Source organism: Colletes latitarsis, chromosome 9 (assembly GCF_051014445.1).
Source record: "Colletes latitarsis isolate SP2378_abdomen chromosome 9, iyColLati1, whole genome shotgun sequence".
In the NCBI taxonomy this organism is placed as follows: Eukaryota; Metazoa; Arthropoda; class Insecta; order Hymenoptera; family Colletidae; genus Colletes; species Colletes latitarsis.
The window spans coordinates 27120938-27140015 of NC_135142.1; the positions used below are offsets into that span (position 1 = coordinate 27120938).

The following is a 19078-nucleotide window of genomic DNA, read 5'->3' on the forward strand; positions in this document are numbered from 1 at the left end:
ATTATTCGCTCTTGTTTTTCGAGTAGAGTTGCGAATAATTACTGATCGCGTTTGTTTAAATATAGAGTTGCGACTAATGAAATGCCAAATATAACACTGGTACTTACTCCAGCATCGAGAAGCAACCTGGGGCAGCTGAACTCGTTAATAAAATTAGCGTTGCGTATTATTTGATACGCGATTTTATTAGTGTGGCGAAATATGAATAGTAGTCGCGTTTGCTTCTAGGATAGCGTTGCGATTAATATCAATATATCATGTCCACTGTTAGAGTTGCGAAAAATGATTATTTTTCGCGTTTTTTTCAGAGTAGTGTCGCGGGTAAAAGTTTCATGACGGTTTGCTATTAGCGTTGCGAAATATACATTATTCGTGCTTTCTTGTCTAGGTAAAGTTATAAATAATTTGCAATTGTACAGTTCCATTTAGAGTTGCGAAGGATGATTCGTGTTGGTTTTTCAGGGTAGCGTTGCGTGTAAACATTAATCTCGGGTTGCAGTAGCGTTGCGATACATGAATACTAATCGCGTTGCAAGTTTCAAATAATATGAATTTGATCGCGATTGACTTAGTGTTGCGATTATTTTTTCGCGTTTGTCTTTTAGGGTAGTATTCAGGAATCACGAAGCAGCTAAATTAGCTGCATCAGCCATAATGCTCTGTAGCCTAAACCGGCTGTGTTTGGTTATTAATCACGGCTTTGGTCCGTACAACCACAGACGAGGTGTACGAGTAGACCTTACATCTGATGTATTCTTTTGGCCCATTTTTCTGGGTCTCTCGAGTCCCATTATAAAGTGCATCGGATTTCGAGGGCATGCGTTTTCTTAAAAATGATTGTAATTGATCCCCAAAACCGAAAATAATTTTGCCAAAGCGATTTGAAATTTTTTTTTTAGCCGAAAGATTTAGGCACCTGCTCCCTGTAGATTTTTCTTTAACGAGTAGGGGACACTAGAATCATGGTAGTTATTTTAGGCCACGAAAGCCCGTAAGGTGTAAGGTCTACTCGTATACCTCGTCTGTGATGTCATTGTCATTGTCGGTTTTGTCGATTAACCGAACAAACGATCAATGTTTCAGCGACGTTATCGTTGCAAGATGTCCGAGGGTAGTGCTGCGAAGACGAAGACTGACGCGAAAGGTAGGAAGCTGGTGCAAAAGGAGATCCAAGGATTAAACGGAAGGAGATACTGTAGGCGTTCGTCGCAACAAGAGGCGTTGTTGCCAACTCGCTTATACTCGGTTAGAGCATGTAATACGCATCTCTTTTTGTTTACACTGGATTACACGGCTACCACGAAGCAGTGTAACCACTTTTTGCCGCGGTTAAAACAGTAGTTCAAGACGGATCGATTGGATCTGCCGGATAGTTGCATTCGCTTTCCCCGATAGGGTGGTGCAGTCGTCGATAAGGATACATGTTCGGACATCAATACTGATTCGCTGTAATCTCGACTGTAGGTACTTGAGGTTTACAGAAAACAGAGACGTTCGCGTGGACAGTGTAAAATAATTAACCTTCATACATTTCTCATCGAGGTTTTAAACGCTACTTCGAATACAATTCAATTTCTGAGTATATTTTCCTGTAAATGGGGTCGATTGGAAAGCATCGAAGATTATAAGATAGTTCGTTCTTCATTCGGTATTAGTATAAAGTACGCCCGGAGTTATGTCAATAACCGGATGGGTATTCGCAGAAATGGCATTTTGTTGCAAGTATGGCGGAGCGAAAGGTAGTTCCTCGGCGCAGTTTTCCCCGATCGCGAGAAAAAAGGTGTATCGTCATCGCAGGGTGGTCAATCCCTGGCCTGGTTCCCTCGAGCGAAGGGACGACGGCTGCGAGAAAAGGGCCGATAATTACCGGAGGGATGAAACGCATAGAGTCATTAACTATCCTGTCGGCTCGTTGCGGTTGTCCTCCGGTTCTTCGGACCCGGTCTGGCCGGTGCCTGTCGTAATTCTCCTGTCCAGGTACCTCTGTTCGTCAGCGGGAACGCGTCGCGTCCGCGTCTCCCGCAAACACCCGTGGCCGCTTATTATTTTGTTGATTTTGCTCGGCCGGTCGTTCGACTCCTCTCCAACCATGTCTCGGCCCGTTCAACCCGGGTCCTAATTATCCTCGAACGACCGGCCAATCAACGCACGAAACGACAGCTCTTCTTCCCTTGGCGAACGGGTGCCCGCGCTACCGACGCGATCCTCCATGAGGCCGCGCGCCTTTGGGGCGGCTCGTTTCGCTAAAATCTGCTGCGCCGCCCTAATTGTCCCGCTCTGCCTCGATAACTATTCCACGTCGCTCCTCCGATCGCTTCCTCGGTGGAAACTGCCGGCGAAGAATCAAAGGACGAGGGAACCAAACGGACCGTTAACGGGCAATTTGAGAGAAACGGCTCGTTTAAATGTTAAAACAGCTTTCTCCTCGTTTCCGAGATGCCCGACGCGTAGCAGGAAGGATCGCGCGCGACGTGGATGGGAATCGTTTCGGGGGGTGGCTTCCGGAAGCTCGGAGGACAGAATTAACCCTGTGGCACTCGATATTAGCAGCTTGTCGCTATTATCGAGACTTTCGACCCTTCGATAATCAGACATTGAGGTATCTTGTTCCATATTTCGAGGCCTTTAACGTCGAATAGTATCGTAATTGTATCTGTCGAATCGTTGTGAATGGTTTGATTACACGCATCGAACGAAACGTTGCTTTCGAGTTTGGGGCCTGAAAATTCGACTCGGATTTGGATCGTGTTCGGAGCGGAGGATTCCTCGAAACGGTAGGCCGTTTCCGAAACGAGCTCTCCATACGTAAGGTCTTCGGTTGTGGCACACGTGTGGCGGCGACCGCGTGGAAACACGAGACCGACAGAGGCGCAAACGCGAAGAGAGGCAGGACACGTTGACAGTAGGCGGTTGGGTTCCGAGGAATTTGTGTCGTCGGGTAGCCAGATTTCTCTACGGTTTTCGAATTTACGCAGGCAAAGGATCCCCGCGTACGGGAAAGAAAATATATTTGACCGGCTGTTGTCGTGAAACTTGGTGCCTGCCGGAAGTTAAACGCTTCGAGTACCACTCGAGTTTGTTGTCCGAGGAAAATGAAATACTCTTGCGTACGCGATGGTTTCGGATGTTGACATTTCAATAGGGGATAGAATAAACAACGGAAAGATGTCTTTTGTTTTTAGTTTGCACTTTTGTTAATGGTTAGATGACAGTTTCGTTTCACCCCGTGAAAGTTGATCGAGACTCGCGGAGCCATTTAAAATCTCGGCGTGGAAGCCGTTGAAAGAATCCGTCGGGTCGATTGTCCGGTGTAAACAACACCATCGGGATCCACTAATCGTCCCAATCACCGGACACGAGCTCGTCTATATATCCTTGACGGATAGTTTCTCCCCCCGGAATAGTTTCGTCCTGCCCGTTGCGTCGGGCGCGTACTCCCTTCTCCTTGGAATGCGCGTCCGCCTCGTACGCCTTCGCATCCGAAGGGACGGTAGAAGGAGCCGAAAGGAGCGGAGGTGGGAGTCAGGGACGGCTGGTGCTAGTTGAGTTGTCGAGCTGACACGCGTTCCCCGTCCCGTTCCAACCTTCGTCCCACAGAATCCTCTCTGTCCGACCCATGTCCCCACTAACTCCTTCCCTGGACGGTCCTCGTCGCTGGATTCTTCCCACCATTTCGTCCCGAGATCTACTCGAGCCCTCGCGATCTCCCTCCCTCGTATTTACCGTCGACCCCCTCGCTTCCTTCTTTCCTCGTTGCTCGTGGAACGTCGGCAGGGGCGTTCGTCGTTCGTCTATCGCGCTCCCTCTCTCTCTCGATCATGAGTTTTCCAGCATAAACGATCTTCGTCGCACGCACGCCCACCCGAGAACGCACGACCGCAGCCAGCAACGTTCTCGTCCTCCGTTCGTCGACGCTCGTGCTGCCGCTGCTGGTGCCGGTGGTGGTGGTAGTTGTGGTGGTGGACTCTCAGTACCGCCATACCCGCCAAAGCACGAGCACCGGTGATAGGCCCGCACATGCGTCTCGTCCCGCGGATTTTTCAAACCCGCAACCCCCGACACCGATCGAACCCTCGAGAGTGGCTTCTCTCCACCCTCGTGAAATTTTTTTAGCCGATCGACCGAGGTGGACTCGTTTCGCGGTTACGATCGTCGCGAGGAGTATCGTCGTCGGTACGCGTAGGAGTGGTTGCAGTTCGGGGTGGTGGACGGTGCGACGTTGATCTGTTGTGGTGCGCGTGTCATGGTGCGACGCGAGAAGATATCGGGACTGTCCGATGGTGAACGGGATCCTGGAGCGGTTCTCCGATGACTCAGTGGAAAGTATCAGTGGACAGTTCGGTGGGGTTTCGTTTCTCACCGACTCTTGACAACTCGTTAATCCTTCCGTCGAATCGCCGGTTACGCCGCGAGCCGATAGATGATCATCAGGACTAGAGTCGTTCGCGGACGGTGGGCTTAGGTTATTCGGTTTATTTTAAGACACCCTCGAGGAATCGGCCGACATCGTCGGCTGCTCCGAATCATCCTAGTGACGGTTCTCGAAACGAGCCAACGATTAACGCGAATCCCGGAATCAAACGACAACGAGCCTCATCACCGAAACAACAAGAACGGAGGAACAGTCTTCCCGAAGAGCCCATCAGGATTGGTTCTCGCCAAGCCGCCGACGGGTTAACCGTCGGAAACCAGAGTCCCATAGGAGCCGATCCCGCCACCGACGACGAAGATGTAGACGTCGAGTGTCTGGATAGCTCGGAGACACCGTCAGCTTCCAGCTGGAACGTAGCACGGTCGAAGAACGTTGCCGTCGAAGCGATCGGCGGACGCTGTTCGTCGAACGGTGACGATCTGGCCTGTTCACGAGCGGACTATGCTATCGTGGATCAAAAGTCGTTCGCATCGTCGGGCACGGGGTGTCAGACAGGACGATCTCCTTTGATCCTGGACGAGGAGGCCGCCAGCTCTTTGGCCCAGTACCTGGCCCTGGCTAACAGTTACAAAATGCCGGAAAAGGAGGTCGCCTATCATCAGGAGGCGTTCTCCCTGTTGCCGCCACCGCCGCCTCCGCATCATCCGCACTCCGCCTTCCACGCAGCGTTTCATCCGCACCCGCACCCTCATCCGCCGCCGCCATTTCATCCTCACCATGGACCACCGCCTCCGCCGCACCCCGCGGCTGCAGCTGCCGCCGCATGGGAGCATCACGCGGCCGCCGCAGCCGCAGCAGCCGCCGCAGCCTTCCACGCGCCGCCCCCTCATCCGTAAGTTTACATTTATATCATTATGGAGTACCCTCAACGATCATCGAAACGACTGCAACTAGCCAACAGAAAGGGAATAATCTTCCACCAAAACAATAAGAAACTCCTTAAATCAAGTTTAGAATCGCCACATTAAATATCAACAACTGTTGGTACACGTACAGCGTACGTTCCTGAGGTTTGCCGCGTGTAAAGTGGAGTAGACAATGACTTGGCATAAACATAATTATGTATCGATCATGAGATTGCTGAATGCAAAATCACTGAAAACTCGTACGACTGCTACTACTCCAATTTTTGAATCGATCGAGATAGTAAGCTCTCCGCGAATTTTGGAGTAAATTAATTTTTACGTCCCTACAAAATAACTTAGGATGCTACATCATTCTATTCATCTGTGTGTAGGTCTAATTTTCTCACATCTTTTCCGTTCAATGTTTGCTTCTTGGAGTATATTCCAAAATATCTCTTGTTTTCATCCCATTTACGTAATAATCACAAACAAGATCAATGATAAAGCAATTTTACTCGTCTCCGATTGAAAATTGGCCTTTGAAATAGTTTCGACACGGTATGAAACTAGAAACAGATCCAAAATGAGTTTTACGTGCCTGTCTAGATGACATTCGCGCAACCCCTCGGGCTGAATCATCCGTCGGAACATCCTTCGTTGAACTTTGCATCGAGCTATTCCCGCTGTCCGTCGCTGTTCCGTTAAACCAGTCTCGATGTAAAACGCGGCGAAGAACGGCGACCGACAGATATCGCGAACTTAGTTTTAGGCATCGATTATGTAGATACGTGCTACGCGAAACACGAATACAAAGTAGGAAGACCGTGGTGTGCACCTGATCGTAAGGGAGGCTAGCAAGAACGACGCTCGTCGGGACGTCTATCAAGGTGGCAGGGCAAAATGGTTCGATTAGAAATATTTTGTTTCTCGTCTGTTGAAACGTTCCAAGAATGCCCCGTTGCGAAGAAGAGTTATTTTGGTCGTTGTAAAAGAATGTAGTCACCATATTTCGTAATTTTCTTAAGCCGACTAATCTTTATTCGACGCGTGGTATCGTTTTGTGCGAGCGGCATGATTGGCGATCGTCCGCTGTTAGGGGATGGTCCGCTAGCGCGAAGCAATCTTTATCATCGCGTCTCTGTAAAGATTTCTCCGCGTAAACGATAATCGCGCAACAATATAATAAATTGAGAGACGTAACTGGACGTTTGCACGCGAATGCTTCCACGGCATTCGCTGGCGCAGTCTGTTCGGTAGTTAACGCGATATTTAATTCAATTACACATCCGCCGTAGCATTTTAACCCGAGACGCGCACAGAAGCCGGCTCGGCGTGGCGTCCGACGATTCCTTGACGCGCGAACGTGCGTCGAATGAAAGTTAACGAGGCAAAGCTTAATGGCGATCTCCTTGCGGATTTCATTCGCCTCGTACCCCCTTAATCATCGCCTACGGTCGCGCGCTTATCTATTAACACATCGGTTTGATTCATGAGCCTTAATTACTCGTAATGAAACTTGCCGAGTGCGAGGTCACTCGGAACCGTCTTTCTTAAGTTTCCTCGCGGATCGCGATAGGATCGTTCCGTGCCGACGAAAATCGCGATGAAAGCGTTTTCCGCTGCAAACCTAGGGGGGAGAGTGGTTTCTCGGTGGTGAGAAGCTCGCGTCGCGAGAGAAAGGGGGCTTAACGTCTTAATCGAGTTCGTTAAGGCTCCTTCGCACGTTTTCACGTTCCGCAAACACGACACGCTATTGCACGCAACGAGATTACCTCGACGACTTGTTAAGGCTAGCCTGACGGGCTCGCGGAAACGTTCCACCAACGACCGACGCCGGGGATAATTAGACGTTTCTAAACGACGTCCTTAACCCTTTTCATGCCCGATACACGAACATCGTCGATAGAATTCCCTGAAACTTCTATTATCGTTTGGAATTCGACGCGTGGGAGCGCGTGTCTCGAATTCGATTCCTCTTATTTGTCTATCTTCGACCGGTGAACAACCCTGTGGGGGGTATTGAAAATAGAAAATATAAAATGTTCTTATAGGATAAACTCTATCAAGAGAGATTAAAAAACTGCACATACTTTTATCGAAATCCTTCAAGTTAGAATATACATTCGTGCGATTACATCGATCATATTCAACGTAAATTATCAACAGCTAATATTTTCGCATCCTGACACTTTAAATATAGAATCTGACACCTGTCCAACTGTAGGTTCTTGTATGCCTGACGTACTCGTCGTACATGAATGTACTTACCGGTATCTTTTACATTAAATATTATTGGTTCTGCCATCGTGTATCTGCCCGTCCACTATTTTAACACGCTGATCGGTTAGTAGTATTCCGAAACAGCCCTGTTCAATAAATCCTGAACATTTCCACCTTGTTTTTCTACAAATGCATTGCTTCTTTGTTTGAATTGTGTCGATGCTCCGATACGGAAGTCGCGAGGAAACGCGAGTCCCGATCGAGCAGCGACGGGAGGCGTAAAATTCACGATCCGCGTCGGGCGGAGTTTCCCGTCGACTTCCTCCGCGGATATTTTCGTCTGTTTGCGAGGATGCGAGAGCCGTGCGATTTATTTTTGCCTTCGGCGTGTGTTTTGCCCCGTCATGGGGACGAGACGGCATCGTCCATTTCATTCTCCGTGACGAGGCTCGATCCAAATGTCCAGCGGACTTGGTCTTGGTTGAAAATCAACGTCGACGTTTCATCCCGTCTCGTTCCGTCGAGTAGAAATATTTAGAAATATTTGTACAATGGTTAAATGGGACGCATACGCGAGATGTTATGATTCCGAGTCTTTTGGATGATCGCGTTTCAGTTTTCTAATTACGTAGGCACAACGGTTTATCGTTAGTTGCAAACTTTATGACCAGTGTCCACTGGAACATCGTTTTCAAGAGCTGATATCGAGACTCGTTAGCGAACGCGCTAACGAGAAAGAACGTTTATTTTTTCACACGAACGCGCGGAAACCGATTTTACGAGATAAGGTCCAGCACGAAGGCTCTTCCGTTTTCTCGTGCGAAGGAGTTGTTATTGCCGTTTGGTAAAACACTAAAATCCTTAACAATTTTTTACAACCGTAGTCCCAATCTTTTCCTTCAAAGATCACCGACGTCGCGAGATTTATCGATCCTCTGTACCCAATTGCACTAAGTACAGTCGACTGTGTTATTATCCCACGCGATGCACAATCGTAGAACCACTTTTTCACGAGCCACGAGTCGTTCGAGTCTCCTTAAGGGGTTAGTACATCCTCGTATGGAAAAAGAACCTATACCATAAAAATGTTCACGAGAAAACTCTGCGCTTTGACATTTTTTAGTGCTCGCCAGAAGCCACAACTTCCAATAAATTCTTATTTAAGAGTCTCTCCTGACCCACGCGTGAAAGCTCGTTCTTTAGGAATGCGTTTCTAATATTTGAAAGTATAGAAAAAAAAGTTGCAAAATCAAATGAAATTTTTTAGCCAACGAGGATATCCCTTTAACGCGAGTATCGTTTTATGAATAAACAATTCCCCCATATATTCGTCGTAACTACTCATAGTTGAATGGGCGTGCGTTGAACGGTTCGACGACGATTCATTCCAGGACACGACAGGCCAATGATATTTACATTTTCTGGCACAATCACGCCGTTACTCATTACCCATGGCTCGTTGCTCGTCGACAGCGTCCAAGGAACTCTGCGCGGACACTTCCTGCGGACCGGTGAATGCGATCCAAGTGCTCTTGCCGATTGCAAATGCCGGACGGCCATCGTTTCCCTAGCAAACGCTCGCCGTGTAACACTCGCCGTGCTGTCTGCGAACACGTTATGTCCGTTGCACGCCGCAATACCTATGATTTAAGCGTTCGTTAACGCCGTGACTCGTTCCGAGAAAAATGATGGATCGCGCGGCGTGGGTGAATCGATTTTAGAAGAGACGCTCGTCCTCCTGGATTTCGTGAACGCTGCGTTTCTTCCTCGACTCGGCGAAAGTCCTGGACAAATTGCTTTAAAATAATTTACAGTATTTTTGTGCGTCTTATTTGGGGCGCGAAACGGCCGATGAAGTTTCTTCGGAGCTAAAACGCCCACGCTGCTTTACTTCTAATTTATAAAGGCATTGTAAAGCGAGATTAACTTTGCCAAATTGCTGACCCGAAGCTAGTATACCGATGGACTTTATTATACCCGTTAAATCTGTTCGTGGAATTTTTCGCGCGTAGACGCGAAGAGAAGATGGCGGTGCGGATAGTCGGTGGATTCATCTCGATACTTCCTGGATCGCGCACGATCCATTAAAAGCCGAACAAGTTTCGTTTACAGCTTCGTTCCGTCGTGTTCTCGCGAACGAGCGAAAAATCGCGCAGGCCATTACGATTCCCCGCGCAAAAGAACTTGCTCCTCGAGCACGAAACCGAACGCATTTCCCCGGCCATCGAAGCCTGTTCTTCGCGCGCGCTCCAACCGAAAACCCTAAATAATCGAGCCGTGCCCCGGCCGGGAGACTCCCACAATCGGTTCGAGCATCGACATCGAATCCTCTCCTCGTCGCACCTTTCCGTCGAGCGTATTTCCAGCTCTCGGACCGACGAAGCCGATCGCGAAGAAAAAGAGCAGCGAAAAAATCCCGAATCGATTCCCCCCTTATCCGTGGTCGAACGCGAGCATGGAAGCTCCAGATTCCCGGAGAACTCGAGCACCGGATCGGTCGTAACGTCAGGTAAATCGGGTACCTGGTCGTCCTTAGGAATTTTTATCGCAACCTGGCCCCACGCACCGCTCGTGGGAGGAAAATCTGGTCCCGCGCAGACAATGAACGCGCGATCGTCGCCTCTCCCGTTTACGAATCTCTCGATCGCGTGGGCCCCCAATGTCCGACGACCAGCCGTGAAACAAACGCGCTACCAGAACCGCGATTTTCTTATCGACGACTCTACGAGGACGTTCTCGTCTCGATCTTGGAGCGTCGCGAGCTTTTTAACGAGATCCCTCGCGGTTCCGCGCGATGGAAACGATCTGTTTTCTTCGTTTCGCTTCCCACGAAACCCGAGAGAGGTACGATTACGTCGGGCTGTTTGGCCAGTTCGATTTGCTTAGACTTCGATAACGATTCTCGGACGATGATGTCACGTTTGGATGGTGTTGGAGGAGAGTTGCTATCGGTATCCTGATTAAACATTACTTAATAAAATAATGAAATTGTGCCCCTCGATTCGGAATGTTCGGACGTACCGAAAAGGGAAAGGACGCAATCCACCCCGTCTACGGGTATTTGTTCGTTCTCTTGTTACCGGTTCGCCTAAGGGTTCGCCGAGTGTCTAGGTGGTGGTGGGTACAAGCAGTCCCTCGCGCCACGGTGTATAAAGATCACGGTGTACACGGGGCTCGGTATCGTCCGGTATCGTATCGTGGTCGGGTATCGTGTGTCTCTCCGGTGCTCGTACCGCGGCCGTGTACAACGCGCACCGTGGCGTTATGAATGCCTGGAATTTATCAATGGACGGCGCGCCAATGATAAATCGCGCGTGCGCTCGGTATCGGTCCGCGGCTTTCTATTCGCGCGAAAGGGGAAGAAAGAGAGCCGGCCAAAGGGGAACGGGGAACGGAGCTTACGCTAGGGAACGTCTTCCTTCGACGAGCTCCTACCGTGTACATCGCGATCCCGCCTCGCTGACAAATCGGCTCCCGTTTTTACTCGCGCAACACGCCTCGAACCTACGCTCCCAACCGTACACGCAACGAGCATTCCTTAAAAATCGACGCGCGATTCCCTTGAAACGGACTCTCCAATTTTGGAGCAACCAAGGATTCTGAAAATCGTTTACCCATTCTAAATCACTATCCACAAATGCATCGAAAGTATAAAGAGACAAGCAACGAAAATTTGTTCCTTGAAACGAGGTTCGATGCAACGCAACGAGAACGCAGACACGAGAGCGATCAATCGTGAACGCTCGAGTCACGGTTCCCACAATTAATTGTACTGGTTTTTTCAACCTTGTCCCATGCCACGGGACAAGTGTGCTCATCAAACCAATAAGGATTCATCGGGTTTCCAGCGGTTCAGAGAGGGGAGGCGCGACTTTCACGCCGGTCGGCTGCGACAACTCGGTCCGTCCGGCTCGAAAAGACCTAATCGCCTTAACGAGACAATTAGCCGATGATAGCCGCCGATAAATCCCGGTTTGTTTTGTCTGGTTCGCCGTCGTTGTATCTTGCGGCGCGATTGCCACGGCCAAATATTTCTCGCGACTCGTTCCGATTAATATTTCCCATCTCCGCGGCTTCTCCGTTTGATCGTCGGCGAACATTCGCAGAAACAAAAGTATAATCTGTAAAATACCGACAGCGTAGACGGTACAAGCTTTAAATAATATTTATTATAAACCGCTGAGACGACGATTATTCGGGTATCGCCGGTCGACGTATCAATGGGAACCCCGTCTTTTCTTACACGAGATAATAATAATGACAACGTGCAGATAAATGTTTTCTTTGCGTAAACATAAAACAGTTTATAAGTGGAAGCGAACACTGAGTAGGCAAATTAGCGAGGTACAATTACGTCGTGACGGTTTCGTAGTGAGAAAGGATCGATGGATCGTGACGTCGCGGGCTGTTTTGTGGGGAAATATTGTAAGTAGGAGAGGCCGGGACCCGGAACACGCGGGAAACGTGCACGCCACGTGGCCAGACTTTCCTTGGCCAAACAGATTTATGCCGGCGTGTTGTCTTTAGTCCGCAAACACAGGAACACCGTGCTGCAACCACTTCCGCCCGCTTTAAATCTCCGCCTCGTGCGCACCATTTCGGAGCAGAGGCTTCCACACGCCGGGCTAATGTACTCGAGGACGATTCACGGGGTTTGTTCGACCGACTTGGTAGCAGCCAAACGAACCGTGGCGCCGAAAGGGAATTTCTGCGTGTTTGCACGCGGCGCTTGACGTCGTTTCAAGTACCGAGGTAGAGGCAGGCGTCTAACCGCTTCGGAAACTAAACGTAGAGAAAATAAGTATCGGGTCCTTCGTAAACGGGCTCTAGAAAGTATACTCAAAATGTATAGGGTGATTCTGCGCTGTTCAAGTTTGTCACACTTTTTTATACGTTTAACCTTTACCCAGTTGCGTGGGAGGGCATTTCATTCGAGTCCACTGACCGGCGAGTCACGCTATACGTAGAGAAAAGAAGCAATCGTCGATCCAAATAATAGTTGTTTGAGGGTGAACAGGTATGGAGAGTCATGGAGGAATCTCGAGTCGTCGAAGTCATCCGGAAGCCATAGAATGATCCCGGTGAAAAGAAAACACGGTTCGAAAGGGGGGGCCGGTGAATCGATCTCGGGGTTTGGCTCTGTGAAAATAAGAAAAAGAGGATGACCGTTTTCTGAAACAACAACGCATCTCGCGTGCGCGTAGGGCGACGGAAAGGAAAAGGAGCGCGGTCGAAAGTGAATAGAATCGAGCTTCCTCGAAAAGCGCGACGTCGATGGAGCCCCGCGCGCTGGTGCATAAACAACGTCGTTGCCGTGGAAGCACGCGCAGCTCGCATAAAATCTCATAATGCCCTTGTCCAAACAAACGCACGGTGGCAGTGTTATGGCGTTCGAGAATTTACCACTCTGAAAAGCAACGGCTCTCGCTCGCGCGCGCGATCCACCGAGAGAAAGAGAGACGCTCGGGAGTGGCCAGAAGAGAGATCTTGGCGCGTAGGAGCGGTACTCGAGTCCGCTCGTTTAAATCCAACTACAAGGTAAACCTCGCTCGCCCTCCAGCTTCGATCTCGTCCCGTTTCCCTCCGATCTTGTATCGAGCTACGAAGCTTAATCCGATTGTTGTCGGATTGTCGCGTATCCAACCGCGGTCGCTGAAACGTCACGAACGGGAAACGCTCCGGATAACGGGGATCTATCGTGGGATTCTTCCGTTCCTCTACGAGTTTTAGTTAGTTAGAAAAAATTATAAAATGGCCAAGTGACCGAACATTAAAGTTACTCGCGAACTAGGCGGTAGATTCGAAGGAGACAAAGTCCCAAAGGGGGTTTGGAGTCTAGAATCGGAGATGGCGAGAGAAGAAGGGCTTTAAAAGACCTGATCGCGAACGAATACGAGGAGAAGGCGGAGAATCTTCTTAGAAACGGCATAAAGATAACCGCTCTATTCGAGGAGCGGCGAAGCAACTGGTAATCCGGTGCCCACGATCCGACGCTATTGACTTCTGTCCACTGTCAAGTTAACGACGCTTAATGACAGCTGACAGAGGCGGCGGCGGGCCGGCTCAGGTTCCTCGGAGTTCTTTTTCCACGTGTTCACGGCCCGTGTAATCCTTCGTACCGCGGAAACCATAAAATCGCTTGCCCGGGACGACTCGGATGCCACGACCCGATCTGCCCCGTGCTCGTTCTCGATTTTATCATCGATTCCAGCCCTGTCGGAACGCCTGGTAATCGCTAACGCCCAAGATAGAGGTGTCCAACCGCTTGAAATATTCGACCGCAAGAAATTCGAGTCGGCCACCGCCACGAGCTCGTTCGATCGAGCCTAAAAACTCGATTGTTCGAGTCATTTCGGAAGCATGCTTCCACCAAATGAAATTCGATGACGGGTTAAGCCTTTTCGTTTCCGACGAACATCGTAAGCATTGCTTTTGAAATGGAGCCTCGCTCTACTTTCGACGAAACGAACGGATGTAATAGATCATCAGCGAGTAAGAAGAAACTTCTTCGCGATCGTCTCTTTGAATTTTCGTGCGGTCGAGTCGCAGAAGATAACTATGGGAAAATCCACTTTCCGTCGAAATGCGTTTCCCCGATAAAACTCGATGAAAAATCTGCTCGATCGTCGTGGACTGCATTCCCGTGTACGCGCTTGTCGGCAAAGCGAACCAGTGATAAGAGAAACGTATAATAAGACGTGATAATAGGATCGCAATAAAGATATGGAATGCTACGCGACGTCGGAACGGAATGTATTTCGCTCGTTCCACAATACATAAAGTCTCGCAGAAATTTCTATAAACCTCTATACGACTAGCGTATACCCCTCGAAAAAAATGAACGCTCGAAAAATCCAAACAGTTTCAAGGAATCGAAAATTACGATATAAATTTTCGAATCTATGCGTTCGGTGTAAAATTTACAGCGGTTCGCGTTGCATCGAGCTTTCTCAAACACGTTTCGCTTTTTATTTCTCACGATACTGCAAATACGGATCGTAAATTTGGCACGGTGTTCGCTTAGCCCGACTCGATTTTTTCTGTAAATATTTCGCCGTTCGAAATTACGTTAATTAGAATTTCTTGCATGTCATCGGTAGCGAACGTTCGTACGAACCGTAACAATCTTTATTCGACGCGTATAACGCGTTCCTTTCGTTCTGAATACAGGTTTGCGAGTTTTTATTAGTTGCAACGAACAGAATTATAGAAATTCTTTTTCACGATCGTGTCTGCTTTAATCGTAAACCATCCTCAGGAACGGAAGAATATTAAATTATTTGTAGTCGTTTCTGGATTTGAGAAGTTGGAAGGAAAGCGAGTTACGCCTCTTTTTGCGAGGTCGAAGAAATCGACTGCTCGTTTTTCCTGCAAAGTTCCTCTCGATGCTTTGCGGCCGCTAGCGCACTAATCGAGCCATTAACTTGGCCGCTTTAATCTTTCGTTTCTACCCTCTCGGCGCGTTCGATTTCCTTCGTTCTTGGAACGGAATAAATGGTTCGAAAGGCCTCGAATCGATTCCCTGGCAGGATGCGAACGAAGGCTAGAAAATGTCCAATGTTTCAACAATCGGAACCATTCATTTTGACCCTTCATCGTGACTTGCAATCGTCTGTTTTGGAATATCATAATTATAAAAAATAATTTATGCCAAATATCGGTCCAAAAACTACGGCTTCGAATTGGAATACCCTTTTAAATTTCACAAGATAAAATTTATGAAAAATAGTTGGAATAGTGAAAAAAAGAGAAAGGATTGAAACTTGTCGACATCTTATTCGACGTTCGAATAGAAGAAGCGGTTACGAAACGTCGATTTTTCGTTACGCGAGAGGAATTTTGCCTGGTCGAAAAATATAAAAATAACATCGATGGACCGATCGACTCCGCGTTCCCCGAACGCCGCGCCTCGAATCGGAGATCGAGATACGGAAGGCGATTCGTGATCTTTGTAGGAGCGAGAGATTCGATGCTGCGGGAGAACGCCTCAAAAATCCGCGTCCTAAACCAACATCTTTATGGACTCGGTGTTTCTTTCCGGGGCCGCCTTATTACGTTGATTTATCGCTTTGTGTTCCTGGCACCATCTGCCTCCGTGGCCCGGTCGGATCTATAGATCCTCGAATCCATAGAAGCCGCGTTCTTTCAGCGGCACACTTGCTAGACACGGAAATCCATCTTCGTTCCAACAAAATTTATTTCTTCGCTCTGTCGCGCTGATTTTAGAGACAAAGAAATTTTCTCTATAAACGGTTATTAATGCGTCAATAATATCGAGTATTTTCAAACACGATTAATCAAACGATTGAACCCTCTCGTCTTATTCTTTTCGGTCGAAATCGAGCGATACGAATTAGACTTGACACACGCTTGACAACCGCGCGAAGGTAGCAATAGGGAAATCGTTTTTGTGAGTTCCTTGGACGGTGGAATCTCGAGTAATCGGTGAAGGGTATCTCGAAACAGAGACTTTGGCCGCGTTGTGAGAAGGGCCTAACAGATATCGAGATGCGCGACCGCGCGGATGGGCGTGCATCCGATTATCTTGGTAACTCAATCTCTCCTCTCGAGCCTAGTCGTTTCTAGCCTCTCGGCTCTCAAGATCTATGTGATCTCGCGCATCGAAGGAAGTCGTGTTTTAACAACGGTAGCGTCGCGTTCGTTTCCGAGAACCTTTTAATCGTTGCTTAAAATTCTTCTCTGGAACGAGGCAACGCGATTCGACTACCATCCGATCGATCGCAAAATTTATTCCAACGAGAGTCGCTTTTATCGAAGCAGCGATGGAACGTTTTAAATTTCACGTTCAATTTTCTTTGGAATTAAATGGTCAATATTCGTAAAGTTTTCAAACGAACCTGCGTATAGGAAGTAACCGATTTCTGAAATGTTCGTTAAGAGAAGGTTGCTCGCGAGTCGATGGGTTCCGTGTAGGTATCGAAAACAGAGATGTTGGCATGAATCACACCCAGGGTTTGCTTACCACGTGCACCGTGGAATTATTGCGTACCTGCTTGCACGCGTTCATCTTGCGTCGTGCACCCACATTAACCGGCCACGCGCGCCAAAGTGTGCGTGTGCGTGTGGGTGCGGGCGATCACTTTGTTGCCTCGGCCCACGCACCCTGCCCATCCCATGGGAATCTCCACTCGTCGGAATCGTTCGAGTTTCTGAATACCGTTCGAAATTGCATTGTCTTTTAGGCAACAACCTGCTTCGAGCGTTCCTTCTTTAGATTTTTGATATCGATCTGAACATCGATTTAGAAAAATTATTATCGTGACTTATCGGATACCCAGTGAAGTCAGAATCCGTTTTAAACATTGATCCGTCCCGTTAGCTCGATCGAGGAGTTTAAAGCTCTCTCGTTGAAACGTCGTGGATCGCCATCGGACCTATAAACGCAGAACTTTTGGTCTGGTATCGGACTGCGAACGAAACACGTTCGTATAATTGGTGGTCGGGATGGAAATATTTCTCGACGAATCCCGCTTAATTCTGGCCTCTTCAAACGTCCAGCTTGATGAGAAACAGAGCTCTCCTCTGAAAACCCGATCTTCTTATCGGCGCTCTTGAGGTTCGGTACACGAAAGGGAATAACGGCGTTCGCGGAAAGAAGAATAAATTCGAGCGTCGGGATTCGGGATCGTTAACGCGACCATTGCTAATTGGCAATAAATAATTACGATCGTTCCTTTGAAGCAAACTGGATGGCCGTTGGCCAGAGAAACATGTTGCGCGGCGCATGAACGGTGGCTGCTCTTAATCGGAAGGGCAAACTTTGTATTTATTTATTCAAGTGGGCTGTAATCCTCTTATTACAACCATTATTGTAAATTAAAAAGAAACGTACACGTAGTATTTAAGTTAAACATCGAATCGAATTTCGCAAAAATTATCCATACATAAACCGTGTATCCTGTGAAAAATTCTTTAAGAAATTCAATTTTTTCTGCTTCTTGATGATGAAACGCAAAGTATCGGCGCGACGATAATTAGGATTATAAAAATTTGTCTGCCAAGCTACTATACAATCCATTGTTTGACAAGCGCAAGAACGTTCGCGAAGACGATCGAAACGACTTCGACGTCGTTTCCACGCGATAACGACGGTAATCGCGCAACATCGCTCCAGGACGTAGGTGCATTTGTATGCACGAGAATGCATCGTATATAAGAGGGCTGCAGGTCCAAAGCTGCGTCCTGCGACTAATGCATCCTCCCAGCAGGTACTCGCGATCAGTATATCTTCATCGTTCTTCGAGGTAGGCAAGATCCACGATAGAGCAGATGAAAGTAGAAAAGCGATTAGCGTGCGATCGTTCGGATCAAAGCAGACGTTTCAGAGCGACAAAAGAATACTTGCAACCGATGAAAAATTGAAACAGGAGCTACTCGTATGATATGACAATATTTTGCAGGGACTTGATTCCACGGAAATCTAGCTATTCGTTTGTCGATCCATCGATGCTGGCTCGAAGTTGAAAATATCGGTCGAATTTGTTAAGTTGCTCTTCCGAATCGCGCGTAAAGTTGGAGGAATGACGTTCGCGAGCAAATCGTAAACCGTCGTGCCCGATTGGCTCTCGATCGTGTCCAGCTATCTTCCAGGTTAGCTCGCAATCGATCGATCGATCTCGACCCCTTACAGGGCCCAGCCGATCCACGGGGCCTTTTTTGCCAGCCCGTAGGGAGGGTTCGAAGGTGGTTAGGCCGAGTCGGGAGGTAGGTAGGTATCCACGGTAGGACGATCTTTTCGAAGGCAAGAGGCCAACCGGAGAAGGAATCGCGAGGAGGAACGAAACGGAGCGGAGCGGAACACGGCGGCGGAGAGGTCCGAGGAGAGGGCAGCAAGCTGTCCGGATCGATGATGCATGGTACCAGCAACTCGGTCGTGCTACTCCCTTGCAAACTTCATCTTCGTAGCTGCTTCCACCTCCTCCTCCTCCTCCTCCCCCTCCCGTGGCTCCGAAGCCTCTTTATTCTGGCGCCGATCCGCGGGGCCGCGAACTCGGATACGTGGAAACGGCAACCGGATCGGACACGGATTTCGCCGAGGTCTTTCATCCCCCAGCGTGTTCCTCCCGACGTTCTTGAGAACCTTAAAGCGCAGGAAAGATAGAAAAATGACCCCTCGAGAACATTTTCTTCGCCATTTCGCTACAGAAACTATTACGTTGACTTAAAAGAGACTACGATCTTTTCTCTATCGCCTCTATGTTCCAAGAACAATTAAAATTTTTAGATTAAGTAATTCTTGATTAGAATATTGCTTGAGAATCCGTTCTATTCGATGGGAGATACCAACGGGGAAATAGACAAAAGGTGCAATCGTACCGGTGATCGGTAAACGCGGTGGTTTAGTCTGGTCGATGACGTTCTTCATACCGGTTTTCCGAGGATTTCGCGTTCCGAGATCCGACGAAATGTTTCAGGTTAGCCGTGGCACCCCGTTCTCTTCGCCTTCGCTCTTCGCGGCTGAGGAATACCAACGATAAACGACGATCGTTTCGGTGCACGGGCCGACTGAGTAAATCTAGGCACAACCCTCTGCTCGGATAAGATCGCGGTGCGGCCTCGA

The 19078-nt window shown here is 48.5% G+C and overlaps 1 protein-coding gene across 1 annotated transcript in view; it reads left to right on the forward strand.

The window, feature by feature from the left end:
• The first annotated feature begins 5004 nt into the window (after positions 1 to 5004).
• The window catches only part of Ci (transcriptional activator cubitus interruptus), an 89749-nt gene continuing 75675 nt past the window's right edge, over positions 5005 to 19078 (forward strand). The window contains exon 1 of the mRNA XM_076772538.1: positions 5005 to 5264. Coding sequence (XP_076628653.1) covers positions 5005 to 5264 — 260 coding nt within the window. The remainder of the gene's footprint in view (positions 5265 to 19078) is intronic.